This window comes from Myxocyprinus asiaticus, chromosome 49 (assembly GCF_019703515.2).
Source record: "Myxocyprinus asiaticus isolate MX2 ecotype Aquarium Trade chromosome 49, UBuf_Myxa_2, whole genome shotgun sequence".
In the NCBI taxonomy this organism is placed as follows: domain Eukaryota; kingdom Metazoa; phylum Chordata; class Actinopteri; order Cypriniformes; family Catostomidae; genus Myxocyprinus; species Myxocyprinus asiaticus.
The window spans coordinates 17,718,109-17,740,524 of NC_059392.1; the positions used below are offsets into that span (position 1 = coordinate 17,718,109).

The 22,416-nt window shown below is 36.9% G+C and overlaps 2 protein-coding genes across 3 annotated transcripts in view; both read right to left on the reverse strand.

The window, feature by feature from the left end:
- Nucleotides 1-4,842, reverse strand: part of LOC127438319 (protein phosphatase inhibitor 2-like) — a 47,861-nt gene extending 43,019 nt beyond the window's left edge. The window contains exon 1 of one of the 2 annotated variants that reach the window (XM_051693829.1): nt 4,470-4,842. In XM_051693829.1, the coding sequence (XP_051549789.1) occupies nt 4,470-4,594 (125 nt within the window). In that variant the 5' untranslated portion in view covers nt 4,595-4,842. The remainder of the gene's footprint in view (nt 1-4,469) is intronic. The other variant, XM_051693828.1, reaches the window with a different exon arrangement.
- Nucleotides 4,843-6,414: 1,572 nt separating this feature from the next.
- alpi.2 (alkaline phosphatase, intestinal, tandem duplicate 2) lies at nt 6,415-21,971 on the reverse strand. Its single transcript, XM_051693647.1, has 11 exons — nt 21,891-21,971; nt 21,675-21,788; nt 21,189-21,304; nt 19,485-19,659; nt 17,001-17,173; nt 16,701-16,826; nt 16,079-16,148; nt 14,974-15,108; nt 14,698-14,889; nt 9,979-10,095; nt 6,415-7,825 (listed from the first exon to the last, which is right to left on the reverse strand). Exons 1-11 carry the CDS (start codon nt 21,967-21,969, stop codon nt 7,527-7,529), a joined length of 1,596 nt encoding a protein of 531 aa, XP_051549607.1. The 5' UTR covers nt 21,970-21,971; the 3' UTR covers nt 6,415-7,526.
- Nucleotides 21,972-22,416: the final 445 nt, after the last annotated feature.

The following is a 22,416-nucleotide window of genomic DNA, read 5'->3' on the forward strand; positions in this document are numbered from 1 at the left end:
ACAGAACTTTTCTATGTGGACTGTTCACCGATTCTGCACCGATATGACTATGCAAAGGTACTCAGGAGGCTGCTTTCTTAAACAAATATTTTTATCAAAGAATATTTGACATTATTATTATACATTGTCAACAAATTCTAGAAATGAACACTGAGAAAATAAAGAATAAATAAAAATACAATAAATAGTTTAAAAAACATCAGTACTGTATATTCAGTATCAGTCAGTTGCTGACCATTTATATAAAGAATAAATAAAAATACAATAAATAGCTAAATAAACATCAGTACTGTATGTTTAGTATCAGTCAAATGCTGATCATTAAAATAAATTAAAATAAAATAAATAGCTAAATTAACATCAGTGGTACTGTTTAGTATCAGTCAAATGCTGACTATTTTAATACTGCCAGTCAATTAGGGGCAGGATGTAAAACAAGAGGCATTTACACCTGTCAAGCGATAAACAGAAAAGCAGCGATGTTATACTGTATTCTGCTGTACAAGTTCAGGGGAAACTTTCAACAGTGGAAAACCAGACTTTTAAATATTACATTTTATAAATGCAATGACTGGAATTGTTCGGTTGAAGGGGGTACCAAACTGTGAATCCTGAACAAAAAAGTTTGGTGAATACATGTTTGCACATAAGCTTCCACTCAGCTGAAAAGCAATTAAAGTAGCTATGTGGTTAGCTAGTTAGCAAACCATGTTGTCACAGAGAGTAAAAGATGGACCAGCATTGCGTCTCACCAACTAGGTAACAACGTAGCATGAAATCAACACTCAACAGACACAATCCACCACCGCACCATTGTCTGCTGAGCTGCAAAAAGATGCTCTGATGTTTACCTTTCAATCTGCTACATTACTGACTGCACTGACAAACTATAGCTGGCTAACAGCAAACAGATGTGATAAACATGAGTGACATGGTTGTCAGGGACAGGGTTAACTTTATATTAGTTATACTGAAAAGGGAAAATGATGGGGTCATTGTTTATTAACTTTACAGTATGTATTTCATAAACTAGTTAGCAACTTACTGTGAAGACACCGCTTAACTCCGCCCTGTCTGCAGAGCCACTGTCAGCTCAGCACTGTAAACAATGGAGTCATGACCAGTGTTTCCCACAGGATTTTTTGAGACTATGGGGGATGGACCTCTGACCCTCTGGGGGGGCCAGGGGCATGCTCCCCCGTAAGAAAATTTTGTACATTTTGAAGTTAAATACTTCCATCTGGTGCACATTTAGAGCAAAATGAAGAGGCTAGTGTTGTGCTCTTGTAAACAATTTTGTGCTCTTAAAGCTGCAGATGGCAACTTTGAAATAAATCCAATTGTGAGAAACAGCGCCCACAATTCTTCCCCATATACTTGATGCTCTTCACCCCCAGCCAGGGTTTAATTGACAGCTGTTCACAAACAGAGCCAAGGCCTGCCTCGCCAAAAGTGAATGGCTAAAATTAGCTGGATTGACACTACCCGACCCACAATTTTCACTCAGAGCTAGAGTCTGTGGTGCTAACTAATCTCTCACAGGGTACAAACTAGGGATGTCAGTTTCAGCTTTTTATCTTTTAATGTTACCTCAGACTGCTAACGATAGCTAGCTAGTGAAGCTATAAACAGTGTAACGTTATGCCAATTAACCTAGTAACGCTAACGTTAATTTAAGTTAATCATCATGATTAGGGTGACCATATTCTGGTTTTCCAAAAAAAGGACACCTTTTTTTTTTTTTTCACCAGGGGGTATTGGGGTGGGGTGGAATAATAGGGTTCAAAACAGTTTAACTATGAATGCAAACTTTAATACAGTGAAAAAGACACTCTATTAGCATAACATAAATCTATATAAATAAACATTTCCGACATTCTTTTGAATGTCCATGTACTAAAATAAAATATTTGATGCCATGAGTGTACCTTTATTTACATTACTATTATTTTGAATGGCCATGGAAAATGAAGCAATGTGATCATTTTACCTGGTTGTAAAAATTAGTCCATTAATTTACCTAATGAATTTTCACCTTTTGCTGACCCTTTATGCTTCGCAGAGCTAATGTGTGCTTCTAAATCACTTGCACCTTCATTAGCAACTGACACATAAGTGCCAGCTTTACATGTCATACATTCTGCTTCCCACGGATCTCGACCTGGACGAAAGCATGGATTATAGTAAAATTTAGAATTTAGAAATCCCGGCCGGATGCTTTTTTAAGGTACGAAAAAGAGGACATGTCCGGGAAAAAGAGGACGTATGGTCACCCTAATCATGATTCTAACTTCGGCAGTAATATTATCTGTTTGCTCTTGTACACTGATGATGATAAATTGTATGTGGAGTAGTGTATAAATGCAGTGGATACATTTAATGTTAGTTAAAATTACTTACCTCAAAGATTTGCCGTCCTCCTCAACCAAATAACGTTAGACTTATCCAGGAATACTCCAGTGCATATATCTGTGAGTGTGTGTGAGCACGTGAGTTTACAGCAGTGGGTGAGGAGCTGACTGAACTGACTGGCACGCAAGAGAGAGCGCAAAACACAACCTTTTATTTTATGTTATTATGAGACTGAGAAGTGCAAATATATTTTAGATGAGAAGTGTAAAAATGTTTTCGGTTCATTATGAGACCGTGGTGGGGCAAATTAGACCGTGGCGGACCGCTGGAGTCCAGTCAATTAATGGGAAACACTGCATGACACCAATTCTAAAGCATTGTTTTCTGCATTATATGTTCTGAAAAAAAAATCTGCGCATATCAGTAAACATATACGCCGATACCGATATATCGGTGAAAGGCTAATATCAGCCAACCGATATATCGGTCGGGCACTAATCTTGATTTCTATTTGTTTTTTTTTTGCTGGACCGTTAGCCCTACACAATGCAATAGGAAGATGTGATGTTTTAGCGTTATTTCGCACACAAGCTAATTTTATCTCATCACATTCAATTCAGACTGCAAGCTCACAACTTGAGTTTCTTCTTTTGCCATGGTGCTGTAGATTCAGTAGCGGTGGAGCTCCGCTGCTGAACAGCAGTGCAGGAAACACTGGTGTGAAATGTATGTTCTCCTTTTTTATACATTTGACTGTTCTAAGCAGGTGTCTGAATCATGTTTTCTTTGTCCTCTCAATATTTAAAAATACGGGGTTTTGTTGTAGTTGTTGTATGCACACTTTGTTTTTCAGAGGTTATTAATGAAATTGTCTAATCTTTTATTGTCAGTGTGTTGCTTGGAATTATTTAATGAAAGAAAATATCCAAGAGTTAAAGTGTATTCCTTATCTATCCATGTCATGACTTTTCAAATAATAACTTGTAAAACTAAATGTATATGAAAAACAATTTGTAAAGTGCGTCATCTGATTGAAGTATGTCCCAAATGCACGCTATTACAACTCATGCACCCTCATGGCCCATCGGCCTGCACTCGCTTACTTCACCAAAGTCCGGACCGCAATTTGGGACAAGGCCTCAGTTTGGCCAATTTACTTTAAAGAGCCCACTCAAATCAATATGATGATACTGAACTGATATTAAACAGCAAACAGAAATACGGGACACAAATCAGTATTGCTCAAATACATTCTCAGAGAAAGTTTTTCTCAGGTCAGCTGGAGAACTCATGGTACGCACAGTGCGTACACCAGTACAGCTGCAGGCGCCACTGTATACAACCGTAAAAACAAGAAATATTTGCTCTAATAACGATTCGAAACACATACTGTACAGAGAGAGAAAATTATGCACAGACATGTGCAACTCGGCAACATTAACTTTTAGTTGTATTATATATTGCATGCAAACAGGAAAGCCACTTTCTGGCAAAGGACGCTTTCTGGTGTCCATGTAAACGTAGTAAGTATCTAGTTGCTGCATGCGCCATGAACATGATCTGAGGTGCGTTCAATAGCAGTGGGGCTTGCATTGCGTTTCAAACAACTGCGAGTCAAAAACTGTGTCCCTGAACGTAGCGCTTTTAGCTGCCTAAGACTGATTTCGGGGCAAGCGTTGTTCGTTCTCGGCAAAGGGAAAAAGGGATTTTCCAGGTGTTTTCCAGGACGCGTGGGAACCCTGGAAAGGAATAAATATTACATCCAATTTCAAGCGGTCTCTCTAAATAACAAAGTTTGAGCACACATATGTTAGTTTTTTAACACCCAGTTGTTTTCATGTTACTGATCAAAATAAAGCTGGTTAGAAGGGTCTGTAATCATTCCAGTAGATTGGATTGTTAATTTGATATGACAGGCCAGTGGCTAACCAGTTTAGCAGCCTAAGCTACTAACCAACCCAGTAAACTTGACAAAAAACATAAAACTGAACCTACAGGACGCTAGTTTTGGTCACTGTCACTATGATCCCAGAGCGGAGTTTGATTGACAGGTCTCATGTTCACTGCAACTGCACAGCCTCCCTGTCAGACTGTTTTTTTTCGGGCTGTTTACTCACTGTAGGTCGTCTTCAGGGTTTGTATGGGCTCCTTGTTCTGAAGTGTCCTGGACTGGTTCTTCGGGTGGGGCTTTGGTGTTGGTTTTGTTCTTCAGAATGCCTTTAATGGGTCGCGATGCTGCCATAACCGTCAAACCCACCCACAACTCCTCTTTTACACTGTTTACGCCTCAAACAAACGGCTTAAACACACACAGGCGGGCCAAAAACACCACCTTGACCTAGTTAGTTAAACGCTGGTGTATTTCCCGCCTTTGGTTAAAGTTAAACGGTGTTTGTGACTAAAGTTAGTGAAATTTGAACACTTGATTTATCTCACAGCTCGCGCACTTGTCCATTTCCAGTGAGGAAAGGAAATAGGGCGCCGCAGTCAGTCTCGCAGTCTCGGTTATCACGAGAACTGCATTGTTGCTGTAGCAACGGTACGCTGATGTGTCGCGCGAGTGGCGCCATGTTTGTTGTGGCAATGAGGTCATGCACATGCGTCATGTTTGTATATGTGTACCAACGTAAACTTTAAATGATCAGTTTGATGGAGTTTTATGAATGCAATAAAGATACCATCAGGCAAACAATGTACTTGAAATGTAGTGAAAGTTTAAAAAAAAAAAAAAAAAGAATTCACAAAAGCATTTAGTAAATTCATAATTTACTCACCCTTATGTCCTTCCAAACTCCTATGACTTCTTGTTAGATGTTACATTTACAATTACACATTTGGCAGACACTTTTATCTAAAGTGACTTACAAAGCATTCAACGTATACATTTTATAACTTTATTTTTTATTATTCATGTTTTGGTATGTTGTTTCACTACAATGGCAGTGGATAGTGCCACATTTTGAAGCTTAAAAAAGGACCCAAAAGTATAATGATTCGTGCATCATATTCCAAGTCTTCTGAGACATATAATATGGTTTTCTGTTAGAATCAACATGAAATTTAAAGGTGCACTCAGTATTTTTTTTCTCATAATAAGGTTTACTCCTAAAGAAATTAATAGTAATTTTGAAATATATGCGTAAAATCATGAGCACTCACGTGAGATAAAGACTCCAGTCATATTAAAAAGTTGTTTTATTCTACATGGGGAGGGTTCCCTCATGGGGGCAGCCATGTTAGGATCACATGATTTACCAACCTCAACTGATCACTTAAGATATGCTAGTAGCATGTAGCATTTCTATTACAGGACGTCATTAGCAATGATTTTCATTTGCCTTAAAGTAATAGTTCATCCAAAAATGAAAATTCTCTCATGATTTACTTACCTTTAAGCCATCCCAGATGTGTATGTCTTTCCTTCTTCAGCAGAACCGAAATGAAGATTTTTATATATTTATGTGAATGGGTGCCATCAGGCTGCTGGCTGTTATAGTCCAAAAGGCATATTTAGGCAGCATAAAAGTCATCCACACGCCTCCAGTTTATCAATTAATGTCTTCTGAAGCAAATCGATAGGTTTGTGTAAAAAATAAATAGCTAATGAAAACTTTACTAACTTGTAAAAAATCTCGCAGTGGACGCATCACGGAGCTGTTGCGTGACGTAAGCACAATGGTGCGTTCACACAAGAAGTCAGAAGCGTGTACTTTGTTTACAACAGAGGAATGAACGTCACTTGAGAGTTAGGTAATTTCAAACAGCGCTGGCTGGTTATAAACTTTTTAATTATCGATTTGTTTCTCACACAAACCTATCGATTGACCTCAGAAGACATTATTTGATCAACTGAAGTCATGTGGATTACTTTTATGCTGCCTAAATATGCCTTTTATACCTTCAAACAGCGAACAGCCTGATGGCACCCATTTACTTGCATTGTATGGACAAAAAGAGCTGAAATGTGCTTATAGAAATCTTCACTTCGGTTCTGCTGAAGAAGGAAAGTCATACACATCTGGGATGGCTTAAAGGTGAGTAAATCATGAGAGAATTTTTATTTTTGGGTTAACTAATCCTTTAAGTGCCAATGTAATATCATAGTAGCAACCAGATTACAATGCAATATACAAATATGCCTACATATGTTGCCTATGAATAGCAACATGAAGTGCTCAGAAGCTTCAGGTTTAACTTTAGCTTGATTGAGATGATTTTGAAACCAGCTAAGAAAGACTGACTCAACAGATCCCACAGGTTCACTACAGAAGATTTGTACAGATTACACAGATTGTGGTGAGGTCACCTCAGATTGATGGTGTCTGCAAGACTGTGCAGAATCCCTTACATCTGCAAAATGAGTGCCATGTCTGCATAGAATAATCAATTAAATCAAAGGCCTTGGGCAAACAAGACAACTCTACAGCAATATTGGAAAACCATGTTATTGTGATACTGTAGCAGACCCTTTTCAGATTTACTGGCCCCATAAACAGTCCCCCAACAGTCCTTCATACAATGCATAAGTATGAATGCAGCCATAAACATGAAAGTGGGGAATGTTTTCTTAAAGAAAAATCTACAGTACCGATGCAATAAAAGAGACTGTGAGATTGTTTTATTGTTAATCCTGTTCCTTATCATTATGAAATGTCAGAATTGATCTGCTGTTATGCTCCAAATGAATATTCCATTGGTTTCAGTTCAATTACTGTTTAATAAATCAAATTTCACAATACATTTATGGAATTTGCTCATCGAAATATCCTATCTATTCCAACAGTAGTGCAGACTTAATTTGTTTCGAGCCATCTTTTCACCTAAAGAAAACACCAGCAAATTACAGTGGACGTAATATCTTGATATAATGCACACTTCACCACACTGTTATCATTTGACATGATATTTAATTAATAGTTTATTCAATTTTGCTCCACCACCTTTGGAAGTGTAGGACAACCCCTGCATGCCTAAACTCCATTAAAAGTCGAAACTGAAATGATTTCCTCACAGAGGATTTTTTAAGGATGTTTAGATATTTTTACTGAAAATAATAAAACTGATTAAAAAACTGTTGTTTTTTTTTATGCAGTGTGACAGCTTCAAATGTAGCAGTTGCATTGCTGAGTATTGCAGTGTGTTAGTAGAAACACTCCTCATCCCCTTTAGTGGCATTATGTCAGAGCCATGAGAGAAGACACCAAGCCCGACACCAGAACCAGGAGACTGAACTGAGTGGAAGCTGCATAGTTGTTGTCAGGTTTAGTGGATATGGTGGGTTGTAGCTCCACTTGGCAGTCAGTGTAAGGCTCAATACAGGCTGCATAAGCCATAGCATGAGCTATGTAACTTTGCTCCTGGACTCCATGGAAGAGGTGGGACATTGGACCTTTGGCAAAAATGGCAACATCTTCAGAACCATGAGTTTCTGATTCGAGAGGTACAGCAGCCTGCTGAAGATATTCATCACCGCCTAGGAGGAAGAACCATGATAAATTAATAGTTGACATTATAGATTGACCATACAGAATATTGTTTCATTTACCTTGAATTAAAGGTGAAGTGTGTAATTTCTGTACCACTAGTGTCACTAATAGAACTGTAATTAGGGGTCAGCTTCAGAGTTATAATCCAATACAATGTTGGGGCATGGCCCATTTTTGCTTATTGGCCTATATCTTCTAAACACATTGTCTAAACTTAACAAAACTTGGTCAACTTCAACACAAAGAAGTTTTGAGGACACATGCCAAATTTTGTCCAATTCTGCCTATGTGGAGTGTTATAACTTAAAAACCATCATAACTCTGCAACTATTTTATCAAGGAAGTTGGAATATGGCATGCATCTTTTTTTATTCAAGTGGTTACTTATCCTTAAATCAAATTTCAGCAGCTATTAACATGCATTGTGAATGGCCAGTCATTATGAAATATGGCATCCACTTGAAGGTTGCCAAAATTAGACTGAATACCAAATATAGGGAGAATCGTCCACAAGGTTGCGCTATAATAAGCTTTTTTAAGCTATTGTTAATAACTTCAGAACCATAAGGGCTAGAATAAAAATCAGTTTCCACTGAATCCTTCACTGCTCCTACATAATTTGATTATATATTTAAATTTCGGCAAAAAATAAAAATAAATATTCTACCACTTTTATTATTTTTTAAATTACTTTTTTGAACTCATTGTAGGATGTTTGTCTGATTTGCATGAAATTGGGTATGTATCATCTAGAGATGCTACTGACGAAAAGTTACCAAATGTTTTTTTGATTAATTTTATTGTTCAGAAGATATGAGCCAATACATTTTTGGGTGTGGCCCATAATGAATAATTGGCCTGTATCTTGTGCAATATTCAAACTTAACAAAACTTGATACACATGGGCACTGGGACATTCTGAGGTCACATGCCAGATTTTATCCAATTCCAATGCTGGGTGACGCTAAATTTGACACCAGAAACAACTGTGTCCACAGCATCCACAGGATCTATTCTGTCACAGGTCATGTTCTCTTCACATGTGCTACCTAGATAATTTCTACTTGCGGCTATATTAATAATTATTGTTTTCAGGTTTGGTCAGACAAACTGATAGTCCTTCCCCAAACACACGGCATTGGTTCAGCCAATGTTGCTGTGTCAAGATGCTCAATCAAACAGAGCAAAGTCTTGAAAGCATCACAGAGCTACAGTGTTACACTTTTTTTTTTTTTTTAGGGAAATCAGCCTAAAATGTCCTTATAGTGCAGTCTGTTTATTAAGCTAGGATAGGAGAAATATTTTAACCCTTGGAAAAATTATACACATTAAATTTACTTTAAGTAAAATGTTAAATGAATAGTTCACCCAAAAATAAAAACTCTGTCACCATTTACTCATGACGTGCCAAACCTGCATATATTTCTTTCTTACACTGAACACAAAAAAGAATTACCAGCACACACCTAATAGATATTCAGCAGGTGCGTGGGAAAGACACTGAAGGAAATACCTGACGCAGGTCGTGTGACCGAAACGTTGTATCAATAAATTGTAGGCTATAATGTTTGCAAGCAGCAGCTGTCTGAATGATTTGTTTCTTGTTTATATACACAGAACACATAAAGATAATTTTTGAAGAATGTTCACACTGATATTTTCCATACAATCAAAGTGAATGGGGACTGAGGCTGTCAAGCTCTAAGAATAAAAAATTAGCACTATAAAAGTAGTCTCAAATGATATTTGAGAACTGCAGTAGTGAGGAAGATATACAGAGAAATAATGATTTAAATTTCTCACACAGTGCTATTGTGTTATTTTGGAGCTTGACAGCCATAGTCATGTTCACCTTCATTGTATGGAAAACAACAGTATGAACATACTACGAAACATCTTTTTTTTTGTGTTCCATGGAAGAAAGTCAGACTGGTCTGGATGACAGAATGCTCACTCTTGAGTCCTATTTCTTTAATAATATAGATCGCAGTGTGAGAGAAAGGTCTGTTTCATTATTTTGCAGTAACCTACAAGTCCACAAGATGGGGTGTCTGTATTTTCAAAACACACAGCTTGTGCCATGCCTTTAAAAATGCTCTTTTGCACCCGAGGGGATTACAGTTAAACTCATAAAACTTACTTGAGACGGTCTCGTTCACGTCAGGGCGAACTCCATTCACAATCTGGTATCCTGGACCGTTGCCATAAAGTGCATTAGTAAAGTGCTTACCATCCAAAGCTTTTGAATAGGAAGTGCCTAAAAGACACAAGAAATTAGTCATTATTAAGCCATATATGGGTTCCATTCCTAAATGAGGGCCACTTCTCACTACCTGAAACCTTGAAAAATATTATTGAATCCTTAAACTATGTTTTTGTTGATGTTAAAACATTCAGTATCACATCTCCTGGAAAAAAAAACCTTTTCATGGCCTTAGTCAACCTTCTAGTGGATTTTGGTATAATCTGTGATGGTGTGGGTTCTTTATATTGTATGTGATTGTAATGATATTTCAAAGATTTTAGAGAAGAAAACAAAAAACAAAAAAACAAGTTAGCTAGATATTCAAACTGTTGCTTTGCTGCCCTGTCAAAGAACAAGCCCAATGGGCCTGGGTAGCTCAGTTGTAAAATATGCTGGCTACCAACCCTGGAGATCGCTAATTCGAATCCCAGGGCGTGCTAAGTGACTCCAGCCAGGTCTCCTAAGCAACCAAATTGGCCTGGTTGCTAGGGAGGGTAGAGTCACATGGGGTAACCTCCTCGTGGTCGCTATCATGTGGTTTGTTCTCGGTGGGGCTCGTGGTGAGTTGAGCGTGGTTGCCACGGTGGATGGCGTGAAGCCTCCACACGCGCTATGTCTCCGTGGCAACGCGCTCAACAAGCCACATGATAAGGTTGATGGTCTCAGATGAGGAGGCAACTGGGATTCGTCCTCTGCCACCCGGACTGAGGCGAATCACTACGCGACCACGAGGACTCAAAAGCGCATTGGGAATTGGGCATTCCAAATTGGGAGAAAAAAAAAAAGAAAAGAACAAGCCCAATATAGACCTTATTTATGGTAGAGGCATTTTTTTATGTTTAATGGGAATGACAACGGGGCTGTGAGGGATAGACTTACATCACTTCAATGGCATGAATGGTATAAAGCTGTAAAAAGCTCCTAGATCACATCTGATTTTCCACAACGCATGTTGTCTGGAGTTTTCTGTCTACTGAATGTTCTTGAAAAGATGTTTTCTCAATGTTTTGTCTGTGGAATGATCCAAAAACAGTTTAAACTGCAGTATAGCCCATTGAAATGACTGTACATCTATCCCTCACAACCTCGTTGTCATTCCCGTCAAAGATGGCGCTGCTGTAAAAAAGGTCTACACTCCCTTTAAGCCCACATCAGTGTTTTTCAATGGGGATTTTCTTGCTTTTAAATCTGAAACACTTCTCACTCTACTTTTGTTAACTGCTAATTCATAATAATTTCTTCCTTGCATTCCTTATTCTTTCTTTATCTCTAGTCTGCTGTTAGAGTGAGGTCAATTCAATATGCATTAATGTTTATTATTAAATGGATAATTCCGACCATGAATTCTGATCAGATGAGCCTCTTTCGAAGCCAGTGTAAAATGACTATAAACACACACCTGGAATAGCACATTTTTATTAAAGCCTGAATAGACGAATTGTTTATTAGGATTATAATTAATAAAAGCAATAAGCCACTTAAGTCTGTGTGTTACTGTAAGGACGATTTAGGCTCTCCGCTTCGCATCATGCCAGTGGCCCTGTCCTAGATGGAACCCTAAGCCCTTGAGGTCCACAAGTCTTCTAAGAGCATAAGTCCACATCAAATGTGCCATTTGGAGCAGGCCCTAAGGACGGCCCTTACCCATGGTAAAATCACTGTAACGCACAGCCTCTTGTGGCTTATTGCTTTATTAGATGTTCCTTTTTCATCAGATATTTTTTTTAATTTTTTATATTACTTAAATGTATTTAAAGGGATGTTCCGGGTTCAATACAAGTTTAGCTCAATCGACGGCATTTATGGCATAATGTTGATAACCACAAAAATTAATTTGGACTCATCCCTCCTTTTCTTTAAAAAAAGAAAATATTGAGGTTACAGTGAGATGCTTACAATGGAAATGAATGAGGATAATTTTTGGAGGGTTTAAAACCAGAAATGTGAAGATTATACATTTATAAAAGCACTTACATTAATTCTTCTGTTAAAACTCATGTATTATTTGAGTTATAAGTTGTTTAAATCGCCATTTTTACAATCGTTTTAGGATTTTAGGTTTTGTTGACATTGGCTGCTGCTGGCTATAACTTTACACAGAAAAGGTTAGTAAGTGATTTTATCACACTAAAATCATGTTAACACACATATTGTTTACATCTTCTGTCTAAACTTTTGAAACAGTGAGTATTTTAACACAAAAAAATTGGCCCCCATTCACTTCCATTGTAAGTGCTTCACTGTAACCCAGATTGAGTTTAACTTGTATTGAACCTGGCACATTTCTGAAACCAGGCCCCTGATAAGTTAATCAAACATCTTAAAGTAGAAACTCTAGATTTAAAGAAGAATTCGGTCAGCGTTCCACTTGCACTGTATCCAAATGTGCGCCATTTATCAGTGTTTTTTCCGAAAACCAAAGTAAAGAGTTTGTAATCTGAGTCCATTTCACATCAAAAAGACTCCACACTTTAGAAACTTGCTAGTTATATAAATCCTGTTGGCGTCCATCAAAAACAAGGCTTCGTCTAATTCCAACACTTGAAAAAAATTAATTATAGCAATGTTCACAGGTATCCAGTTAAATTCCTCTGGACCCGTAAGAAATATTTGTAGAAATTGCAAACGAAAAGCAGCAGTTCTGCTTTGTAAGTGTACAAGACCTTGCCCACATTCTTCTTTTGGTAAGTACAAAATTTTATGTACCACCCAGAGTAATTTATCCCAAAAGAAATCAAACTAAATTGATTGTATTTTTACCAATAAATATAAAGATTGACACAAGCCAAACGATGCCACAGAGAGGATGCCACTTGGTTAATTATGATGAGCACAAAACCTCTGTATGACATCGTTGGCACATAACACATCCATTTGTTAAAAAGCCCTTTTATCTTCTCAATTATCTGAACAGTAGCTGAACAATCTTTTTTTATAAACAATAAAGAAATTAAAATTGTCAAACAATGCTGTGTGTGAGCATGAAGACCACCAGAGGACTGTTACAGACACCACTCGGATTAGCACCATTCTATTAACATTAACATTACCAGGTAAGTGTCATAGTCATAGACAAAACAATAATAAATATAGACACAACACCTTTTCATCCCTATACTTGTCTATTTTTGCTGGATCATTACATAAATGATGAATTATGACATTTCATGATTTAGATTAAAATAAGTATGAACAAGTACCTTTATTTAGCATTTATAACATGAGTTAATATTGGCTCACTATTTGGCAGGTATTGCATGAAAGTTGCCCTTTTTATTCATGTTGTTATAACTGCACATAAATGATTTATAATGCATCTGTAGATGAGTCATTAATCATTACTAAACCCCTTTATAAACCCTTTACAAATTGAATGTTAATGTAAAGTGTTCCATTAATACTTCTAATTCTGCTCTCAACTTGTGCAGAAAAGGGTTTTAATGCTTATGCATGACAATAAACATCCTTGTCTAACTCCATGGCCAACTTTAAAAGGAGCACATAAGCCACCATTAATCTTCAACACACTCTCAATATCACTATATAGAGTTCTAATTTTGTCACAAAAAACTTGCAAACATTTCCACAAATGTTTATGTTCTACACGATCAAAAGCTTTCGCTTGATCTATGAAAATCAAGCCAGTATTTAGACTGTATATTTTGGATACTTCTAACAAATCTCGAATTAATGAAATGCTATCAAATGTTGACCTGCCAGGTATACATTAGGACAGTTTACGATGGATTACTTCTTCCAAAACCTTTTCAAGTCTTATTGCTAGTACTTTATAAAGTCATTTATAATCACAACAAAGCAAAGAAACAGCTTTTAACATCAGTTAAGTCACCTTTTTTTGCCAGAAGAGTGATTACTGCTCTTCGGCAACTCAACGGCAAACACCCTTATTCTAAACCTAAACTTCTAAGAGCTGCCAGCAGATCATCTCCTATAATAGTCCAATAAGACATATGAAATATAGAACTCAACTGGAATTCTGACAATTCCAGGGACTTTTCCACACTCCATGCTTTATAGAGCTTTATGCAACTCTTCCAAGACTATAGGCTTATTAAGTGCTGTATTAGATTTTTCAGTGACTTAAGGTAATTCTAATAAATAAATAAATAAATAAATAAATAATAATAGTTCAACATCCCAGTCTTCTTTATTCTCACTCTTATAAAGATTTTCATAACAATGTGCTGCTCTCTTGCATATTTCAATAGGGTCTGATATTAAAACTCCAGTTTCAGATCTAAAAATATTAATGAAATGCTGTTGTCAATTTTCCTTTTCTAACCCAAAGAAAATTTAGATGGAGCATCCATCTGATTAAAATGTTAAAAGCATGCTTTCAATGGGATTGTTGTTCATTTCCTCATTAAAGATGTTAAGTACACAGTCTTGCACCTTTTGACTTTTTGTCCAATTTCCAAATACTTTTTTGCTTTAAATTAAAGTTTGTAATGTTGTGATGTTAAAGTTGAAGTTATGCTAGGGGCCAGAAAAGTTCCTAATTGAAGAATCACCCATTTATGTTTAAAAAATGTCAGAAGTGTCGACATACAAATAATACATTTTGATCTATAGATGAATTAGATTGTTCCATACCTAGCACAGGATTTCCCCTGTAAGAGTAGCCACCAAAAGAAAAGACATGTGAGTGGTCAGCGGTGACCACAGTCATAGTGTCCAGTTCACTGGTCAGCTCAGCCGCCCGCGCAATGGCCCTGTCAAATTCCACAGCCTCGGTCAAAGCGTATTTGGCCTGCCCTGCGTGATGGCCATGATCTATTCTCCCACTTAGACAAAAGAAAACAGGCCAAAATAAGTGCATTCGGCACAACAAGGGTTATGCAATGGAAACCACACAAAATATCCACTTATCTTCCACAAAGAGGTAGAATCCTTTAGGGTTTTTGCTAAGAATCTTTATGGCTTTCTCAGTCATCTCTGTCAAGGATGGATCCATTTTTGTGTCACGATCCAACTCGTACCTGGTGTCCTTTGGCTCAAAAAGTCCTAATCACAGCAATAAAAACAACAGCATTAAACCACATTGGTCACCCACCAGAATAGTTGACCTGGCAAATGCAACATGCCAAACAGAACTTAATCAAAGACTGAAATAATATGCATTTATTAACAGTTTAACCCAGCAGCATGGTTAAGTAATGATCAAAAATACCTTTGCTGAGTCTAAGTAATTTTGTTGGCTTGAAAAAGCCAAAATACTGTTCTACATATAAAGCTGATTAGGGATTTTCAAGTTTTCATGCTACTTCCACCAAACTCGGCACAGATCTTTAGAATTTTCTGACTCTGGTTGCAACGACTTTTCTAAGAGATCGGAATATCAGTTTTTGCAATATTTAAATGTAAATGATGGAATGTTCAAACGGGCCAAAACTTTTTAAACTTCAACAGTCAAAAATGTAAATGTAAAGTACGAAATGTTCAAATACCCTTACAAAAACCAAGAGTTCATGGCAAACTTGCAGGCAAATTTGCCACTGATTATTTACACATGCAAATGAGCTTTGTGGCTCATTTGTCCATTGTTGCCAAAGATTTGCTGCAGGTTCACCATTACCGGTGAAGAGCTGCAAACTTCTGTAAAACATTTACAGTCAATCACAAGCTCATTTGCATATGAAAATAATGAGTGGCAAATTTGTGGCAAGTTTGTAAGATTTTTTGTAAGGGCTGGCCAAGACTATTCAAACTCCAACTTTTCAAAATTCAAATGTAAACAAACACTCAATTTTCTTTTTTTCTTTCTTTTTTCTTTCTTTCTTTTTCTTTCTTTCTTTCTTTCTTTCTTTCTTTCTTTCTTTCTTTCTTTCTTTCTTTCCTCCCTTCCTCCCTGCCTGTGTTATTCAAACTTTAACTATCTAGTTTATATATGATGTATACATTATTGGTTATATAAATTATATAAATTAAAATAAAATGGAACATATTTCACTCTAAATTGAGAAGGCAGTCTTACCCATCAAGTACTCAGTATTCTCTTCTTTGACAGCATCAAGTTCTTGTTTATTCCAGACATATTTGGCATTCTAAGTAAAGATAGGAAATTTAAGGAATAGTTCAGCCAAAAATGAAAATTCTGTCATAATTTACTCTCATATTATTCCAAACCCACATGACTTTCTTTCTTCCATAATACACAAAAGGAGATTTTAGGCTGCCTTTTGGGGCCATCATGCTCCAAAAATAAGGAAAATTATTATATTAGTAGTATAAAAAATTAAATAGAGTCTGAAATGTAAGTTATTTACTGCAAAATTTGCCCACCACCACAGCTCTCATATCTCAAATTCAAAAATGGCATGTGAAGATCCATCACACCAGATGTGATGTCAACGATGGTTGTTTTATGTCTAACACAGTTTAAACCTGAGACAATGTGCTAAACAGAGCAAAGTCAGATAGGTTTGGAATGAAATTAGGGTGAGTAAATGATGACATTTAGTTTTAATTTATGGGTGGTCTAACCCTTTAATATTTGCAATAGAATATTGGAGACATAAACCAAATGCATATAATTAATAAATTAATTTGTGAATTATTTTCTGTCACACCAATAGCTTTTGGATTGTTTGGCTTACCTTTCTGTTTTTGAGCCACTCATCAATGAGGTTTACATTGTCCTGTCGGCTACCCGTCACTGTTGAGTATTCAGGATCTTTCATATCCTTGGGAAACATGTACTGCCTGCCGCCACCTAAAATAACCTGCAACAATCAAATTATAGCGGGATTATATAGCTAGCTCACAAGTGAGATATTTTGAGTGAGTCTTGTTGATACTTTGCCATTGTAATTAAATGTGAAGTGTGTAATTTTTGCATCACTACTAGTATCACCAAACAGAATTTTCAAACTGGTTTTCCAAACACTCCCCCTTACATTTATATCGGTATTATGGACGAGCTGATATGCAATATCCTTGCATCCACCTGCCACGGCTTCAGAAGGTAGCTCTTTGTCACTGTACCATTCCCTGTCAGCGGTGTGAGAGTAACTGGCTGCAGGTGATGCATGCTGGACACGTGCTGTGCTTACAATGCCTACAGACTTCCCTAGAGAAAATAAAACCATATCATTATTACAACGGAATGACACAAATGATATAGCCTTTAACAACCTATAGTTTTGTCACAGATAAGATAACGTTGTAACTTCAATTGCTCCTTTAACCTTGAGAGACATAAATGAAAGTGTAAAGGGCAGGTGTGTGTGCCATTCAGAATTGAATTGAGAATGCCTGTAAAATTCCTTAATTTGAAATGGATTTCAATTGAGGTAGTAAACAGAATCCTGAATTGTGATTTGAATTTGAAACCATACAGAAATCTGATACATGACAATATATGCAAAACATATATATGAACATATATTATGTTCATATATGGATTTTACTAATATAAAAAGTCACATACTTGTAGTACATAAATGCAACATTTATTTCAAAATACTAAAAAAATGGCTGTTTTCATAAATGTAACATATTTTCCTAAATACTATTGGAATTTGAATATGTACAAATATATGAACTATAATTTTATATATGCTATATGTTCATATATGGCCATATATCAGATTTCCATATGGAAATTTAATGAAGTATATTTAAAATGGAATTAAATTTTCAATAAACAATACTGGAGTACTTCCAGAAGCTCATACAGTATTTGATCATATTAATAAACAATGTATGAAATTCCACCTATATGTATTTAACTTACAGTGACATTTAATTAATTAACATAAATTTGACCAGAGTTATAAGTTTCAAGTTATCTGAAAACAATTTGATGAAAATCTGTTGTAATAACTATGTTAATTGATTTGACAGTATCAAACTTAGTTTAGAGAAATATTTTAATCAGTTAAAAAATATAATTCTACATTTCAGGAAATAAATAGGCAGAATTAATAAAAATTAATAATGTAATAATTAGGGATGTCATAAAATATCGATATATTGATTATTGATTGGCATGTGATTTTATCTATATATTTTTGAGGCATCGATATATTAAAATTAACCGACATTTAAATTAGAAGCCCAATTTGCGTGCTTTCCAATTCACTCAGTTGGCCTCAGTTTAACAGTCTGGCATAATAGCGTTGGAAGACCACAAGAGGACCTTCTTGTTGCCATTCTTGTTGCTGACAGCCAGGAGGTCGTGGCCGTTCTCGTTGCTGACCGCCAGGAGGTGGCGGCCGTTTCTGCTGCCGACTGCCAAGAGGCATCGGTCGTTCTCGCTGCAGTTTCCCTGTCGCTGCCAGCACTCATGGCCACGGAGGCCATTTCCCTGCCACTGCCAGCGTCCACGGCCACGGAGGCCGTTCCCCAGTCGCTACCAGTGCTCACAGCCATGGAGGCCGTTTCCCTGTCACTGCTAGTACTCACGGCAGCGGTGGTTGTTTCCCTGTCTGATTCTGCTTCCGTCTTGGAGCCACCTGTCCAGTTCCCAGTGGCTGTCGACGAGTCTGTCCAGTTCCCTGAGGCCGTGAAGCCAAGCCAATCCATCATGCCAATGCTGATTTGCTCTGCTCATTATCTGATCAGCAGCACATGTATTAAATTTTCCCTTCCTCTATATATTCTCTCCTTTGTCTTGTCTTTCCAACCAGATTGTTGTGTTTTGTTCCTAGTCTAGTCGTGTTGTTCCTGTGTATTCCAGTTACCCTCAGTCGGTTTGTTTCGTGTTGTTTCCTGTGTATCCTGTCTGTTTGTTTTCAGTTTTATTGTTATCTTGTTTTATTTTGTCCTCATGAGTGTTTTGTTTATAAGTTGTTTTTGTTTATTTTTTCAATAAATCTCCATCATTGCCTTCCTGCATCTTGGGTCCTTCTACAAAACCTTGACACAGCTACTGATGCAGCGTCTCGTTCAGTGGTGTAGTCAGGGCCATACACACGTATATGCGTATGCATACTGTTTGCATATAACGACTTCTAAGGATCAATATTTGCATATACCGTTGGAACTGTATACCCACTTGTTTTTCTGCTTTAGAATTCCATAATCTATTGTAGTGTTAGCTTCTCTTTAACTGTATCCCATGCTGTTTTGTGAAACTGGCGATTTTTTGTTGTAATTTGTGCATTATCACCTAAATTCTACCATTCTACAATTATACACTTATAAAAGTTTCATTTTTCAAAAGTTTAAAAGCCAAAATGTCAACGAATAGTAGAAAAAAACCCATATACTCTATGTACAGATATGCAGTTCCGCCGCTCCCTATATGCAATCTGATTAGGACAGGAGCCGTTTCCTAATTTTGAATTTAAATTTCATCTGCATTAAGATGTAGTAGTAGGTTGCAATAGCTTGGAAATAATCCACTAATATTGGTATTTGTTGTTCTTTGTCATTACCTGCCATCTTTGCTTGATGCAGAACAGATTTAACTTCATTGCCTTTAGTTGTGCTGCAGTTTTTGCGGCGTGCAGCAGCACTCAGACCCAGAGTGCCATAGTTAGCTTTCACACCACAGAGATACGCGGTGGCTGTCGCTGCACTGTCAGGCATCTGCTTATCCACATTGTAGGTCTACACAAACACATAATAAACAATTAAAACCTCAGCATGCACAAAATCTACAAGTGATGGGAGAGATGAAGCTTTCCAAAACTTTGAATTAACTGAACCAACTGCTTTAAGAAACATCTGCTAGTCACATGCGTGTACTGTAAACGCAATGGGAAGACTTGTGTCAAAAGACTTACATTTATATGGCCGGATGATTGGCTGGTTATATAATAAAATGGTTGGTGAGTGTATGTAACAACTTATTATAATAGACTAAATGCACTCTGGCAACTTGTTTACTTGTCCAGTCACAAACCTTTTCCTGGCTCAGCTGAACCATCAGTGTCAGACTGGATGTCAGAAACATGATGATAGTTTTACTTTGCTTCATTTTCATTCTCTACAGTGTGTTTTTTTTTCGGTATAATCTATATTGCTGCTTGTTGTGTGTCTCTGCTATGGTCTATTGGCGTTAAACAACCATGTGGAAAACTCTCCACTCATTAATTTATGGGAGAGAGGCTACTGTAGCACAGTGAGCAAGAAATGGCATAAATTAATCTGGGCTACAACAGCAGAAGACCATGTCAGTTTCCACTTCTGTCAGCCAAAAACAGAAAGTGGGCCTACCATCAGTGTACCTCAGCAGAAATTGAGATTCATCAGACAAGGCTATGTTTTTCCAGTCTTTAACTATCCAGTTTTGGTGAGCCTTTGCCCGCTGCAGCCTCAGCTTTCTTTTCTTAGCTGACAGAAGTGGAATCTGACGTGGTCTTCTGCTGTCGTAGCCCATTCGCCTCAAGTTTCGATGTTTTGTGCATTCTGATATGCTATTCTGCTCACTACAATTGCACAGAGTGGTTATCTGAGTTACCGTAGCCCTTCTGTCAGTTTGATCCAGTCAGGGCATTCTCTGTTGACCTCTCTCATCAATGTTTCCATCTGCAGAACTGAAGATGTTTTTGGAACCATTCTGAGTAAACTCTAGAGACTGTTGTGCATGTAAACCCAGGAGATCAGCAGTTACAGAAATACTCAAACCAGCCTGTCTGGTTTGAGTATGAAAAATCATGCCACGGTCGAAATCACTGAGATCACATTTTTTCCACATTCTGATGGTTGTTGTGAACATTAACTGAAGCTTCTGACCCGTATCTGTATGATTTTATACATTACACTGCTGCCAAACGATTGGCTTAGTAGGTGTACAAGTGTTCCTAATAAAGTGGTCGGTGAGTGTAATCAGTTGTTCTTATAAATTTAGGATTTTTAAGCAGCATGTTACCAGCCTTTCATAACAAACAAACTTAAAGAGACAGAATAACTAAATATGTTAAATATCAAACAAAGAGTAAACAGTCATAAAAATGTTTTATTGCTTGCATAATTGCCAGCAATTGGCTGCTTTTTTTGTTGTTATTGATAGGATGTCCAGGTATTTGGTGGCAACTTGTGAACTGTTCCGTACTGATCAAAAAAACTGAATTGTATCGTTCTGTTCAGTTTACTGCACAGTTCACAGACTGATAGACACAGGTAGTTTTGTGTACCTTTGACAGAGCGAGATGTGGAAATGTGTCCATGGCCAGGACATTTTCTTCTCCTGTCTGTCCGTTCATCTGTCCCTTCAGGATTCTGGTTGCGGTCACAGTGCTAATTCCCATGCCTTATCACAGGTTAAGAACAACATGTTACACAACTCTAAAGCACACATATGCACAAATTCAAAAGATAAGTGTATTTATTCAAAAATTTGTTCCTCACTTGAAATTACATTTTATGTTTAGGTAAATGCATATTGTAGTATTGGTACATTTTATAACATTTGAAAAAATAGCTGAAAAGGCGCTATTAACTGATGATGCAAATCGATATGATCTAAGATTATTCTACAATAACTGAAATGGAAAATGAACACAATGTGCATCAAGATGCAAAAGATTAAATGGAAAAGAACAAGGCAAAAACAAGAAATATGCCAAAAATAATTACATGCCACTCTGCATGATCATATACATTAGGTTCTGTACACTTACCATCTCCGAGGAAGAGGATGAGATTTTTAGCACGATGCATGTTGGGCTTCATAGAGAGTGCCGTATTCAGAGCCTGTTTTGCTTTAACATGCCAGAAGTTTGGCTTCTCCTCCTCTTTAAATAAATTCAAGAAAATTTATTTTTCTTCATTTGATTTCTCTTTGTTTAGAGAGTGAAAATAATAATAATAATAGCACACATTGGAAAAACACTTACCGGGATTAACTGTGAAACCTCCTTTAAAGCATGACAAAACAAATATTCCAATAATCAGAAGGAACTGTCGCATGGCCATGGTTTCAGTGACTGAAATGACACTGACAGCCCTGTAAAAATAATTTATAGTCTAACTTCAGACCAAAGGTCAATTGTAGTTCTCAGCGGCTCTTTTGTAAGCAAGAATTATTGATCACATGTTAATCATTCATTATCATATGATATATGGCAATAATTACAGTAAACTAAATTAACCGAACACTACTGCATTGTTTTGTGCTAAACTATTCTGTTTTGTACAGGTACTGAACTCTCACATTCTCTTCTGAACTGACTGTTCAGAATTAATAGAACTGTTCTGTTGTGAACTCTACTGTTCTGTACTGAATTATTCTATTTTTCCTGTTTTGTACTGAACTGTTTGGTTCTGAACTAAACTGTTCTGAACTGAACTTTTCTGTTTTGTATAGAACTGTTCTATTCCATGCTGAACTGTTCTCTACTGAACTGTACTGTTCCATACTAA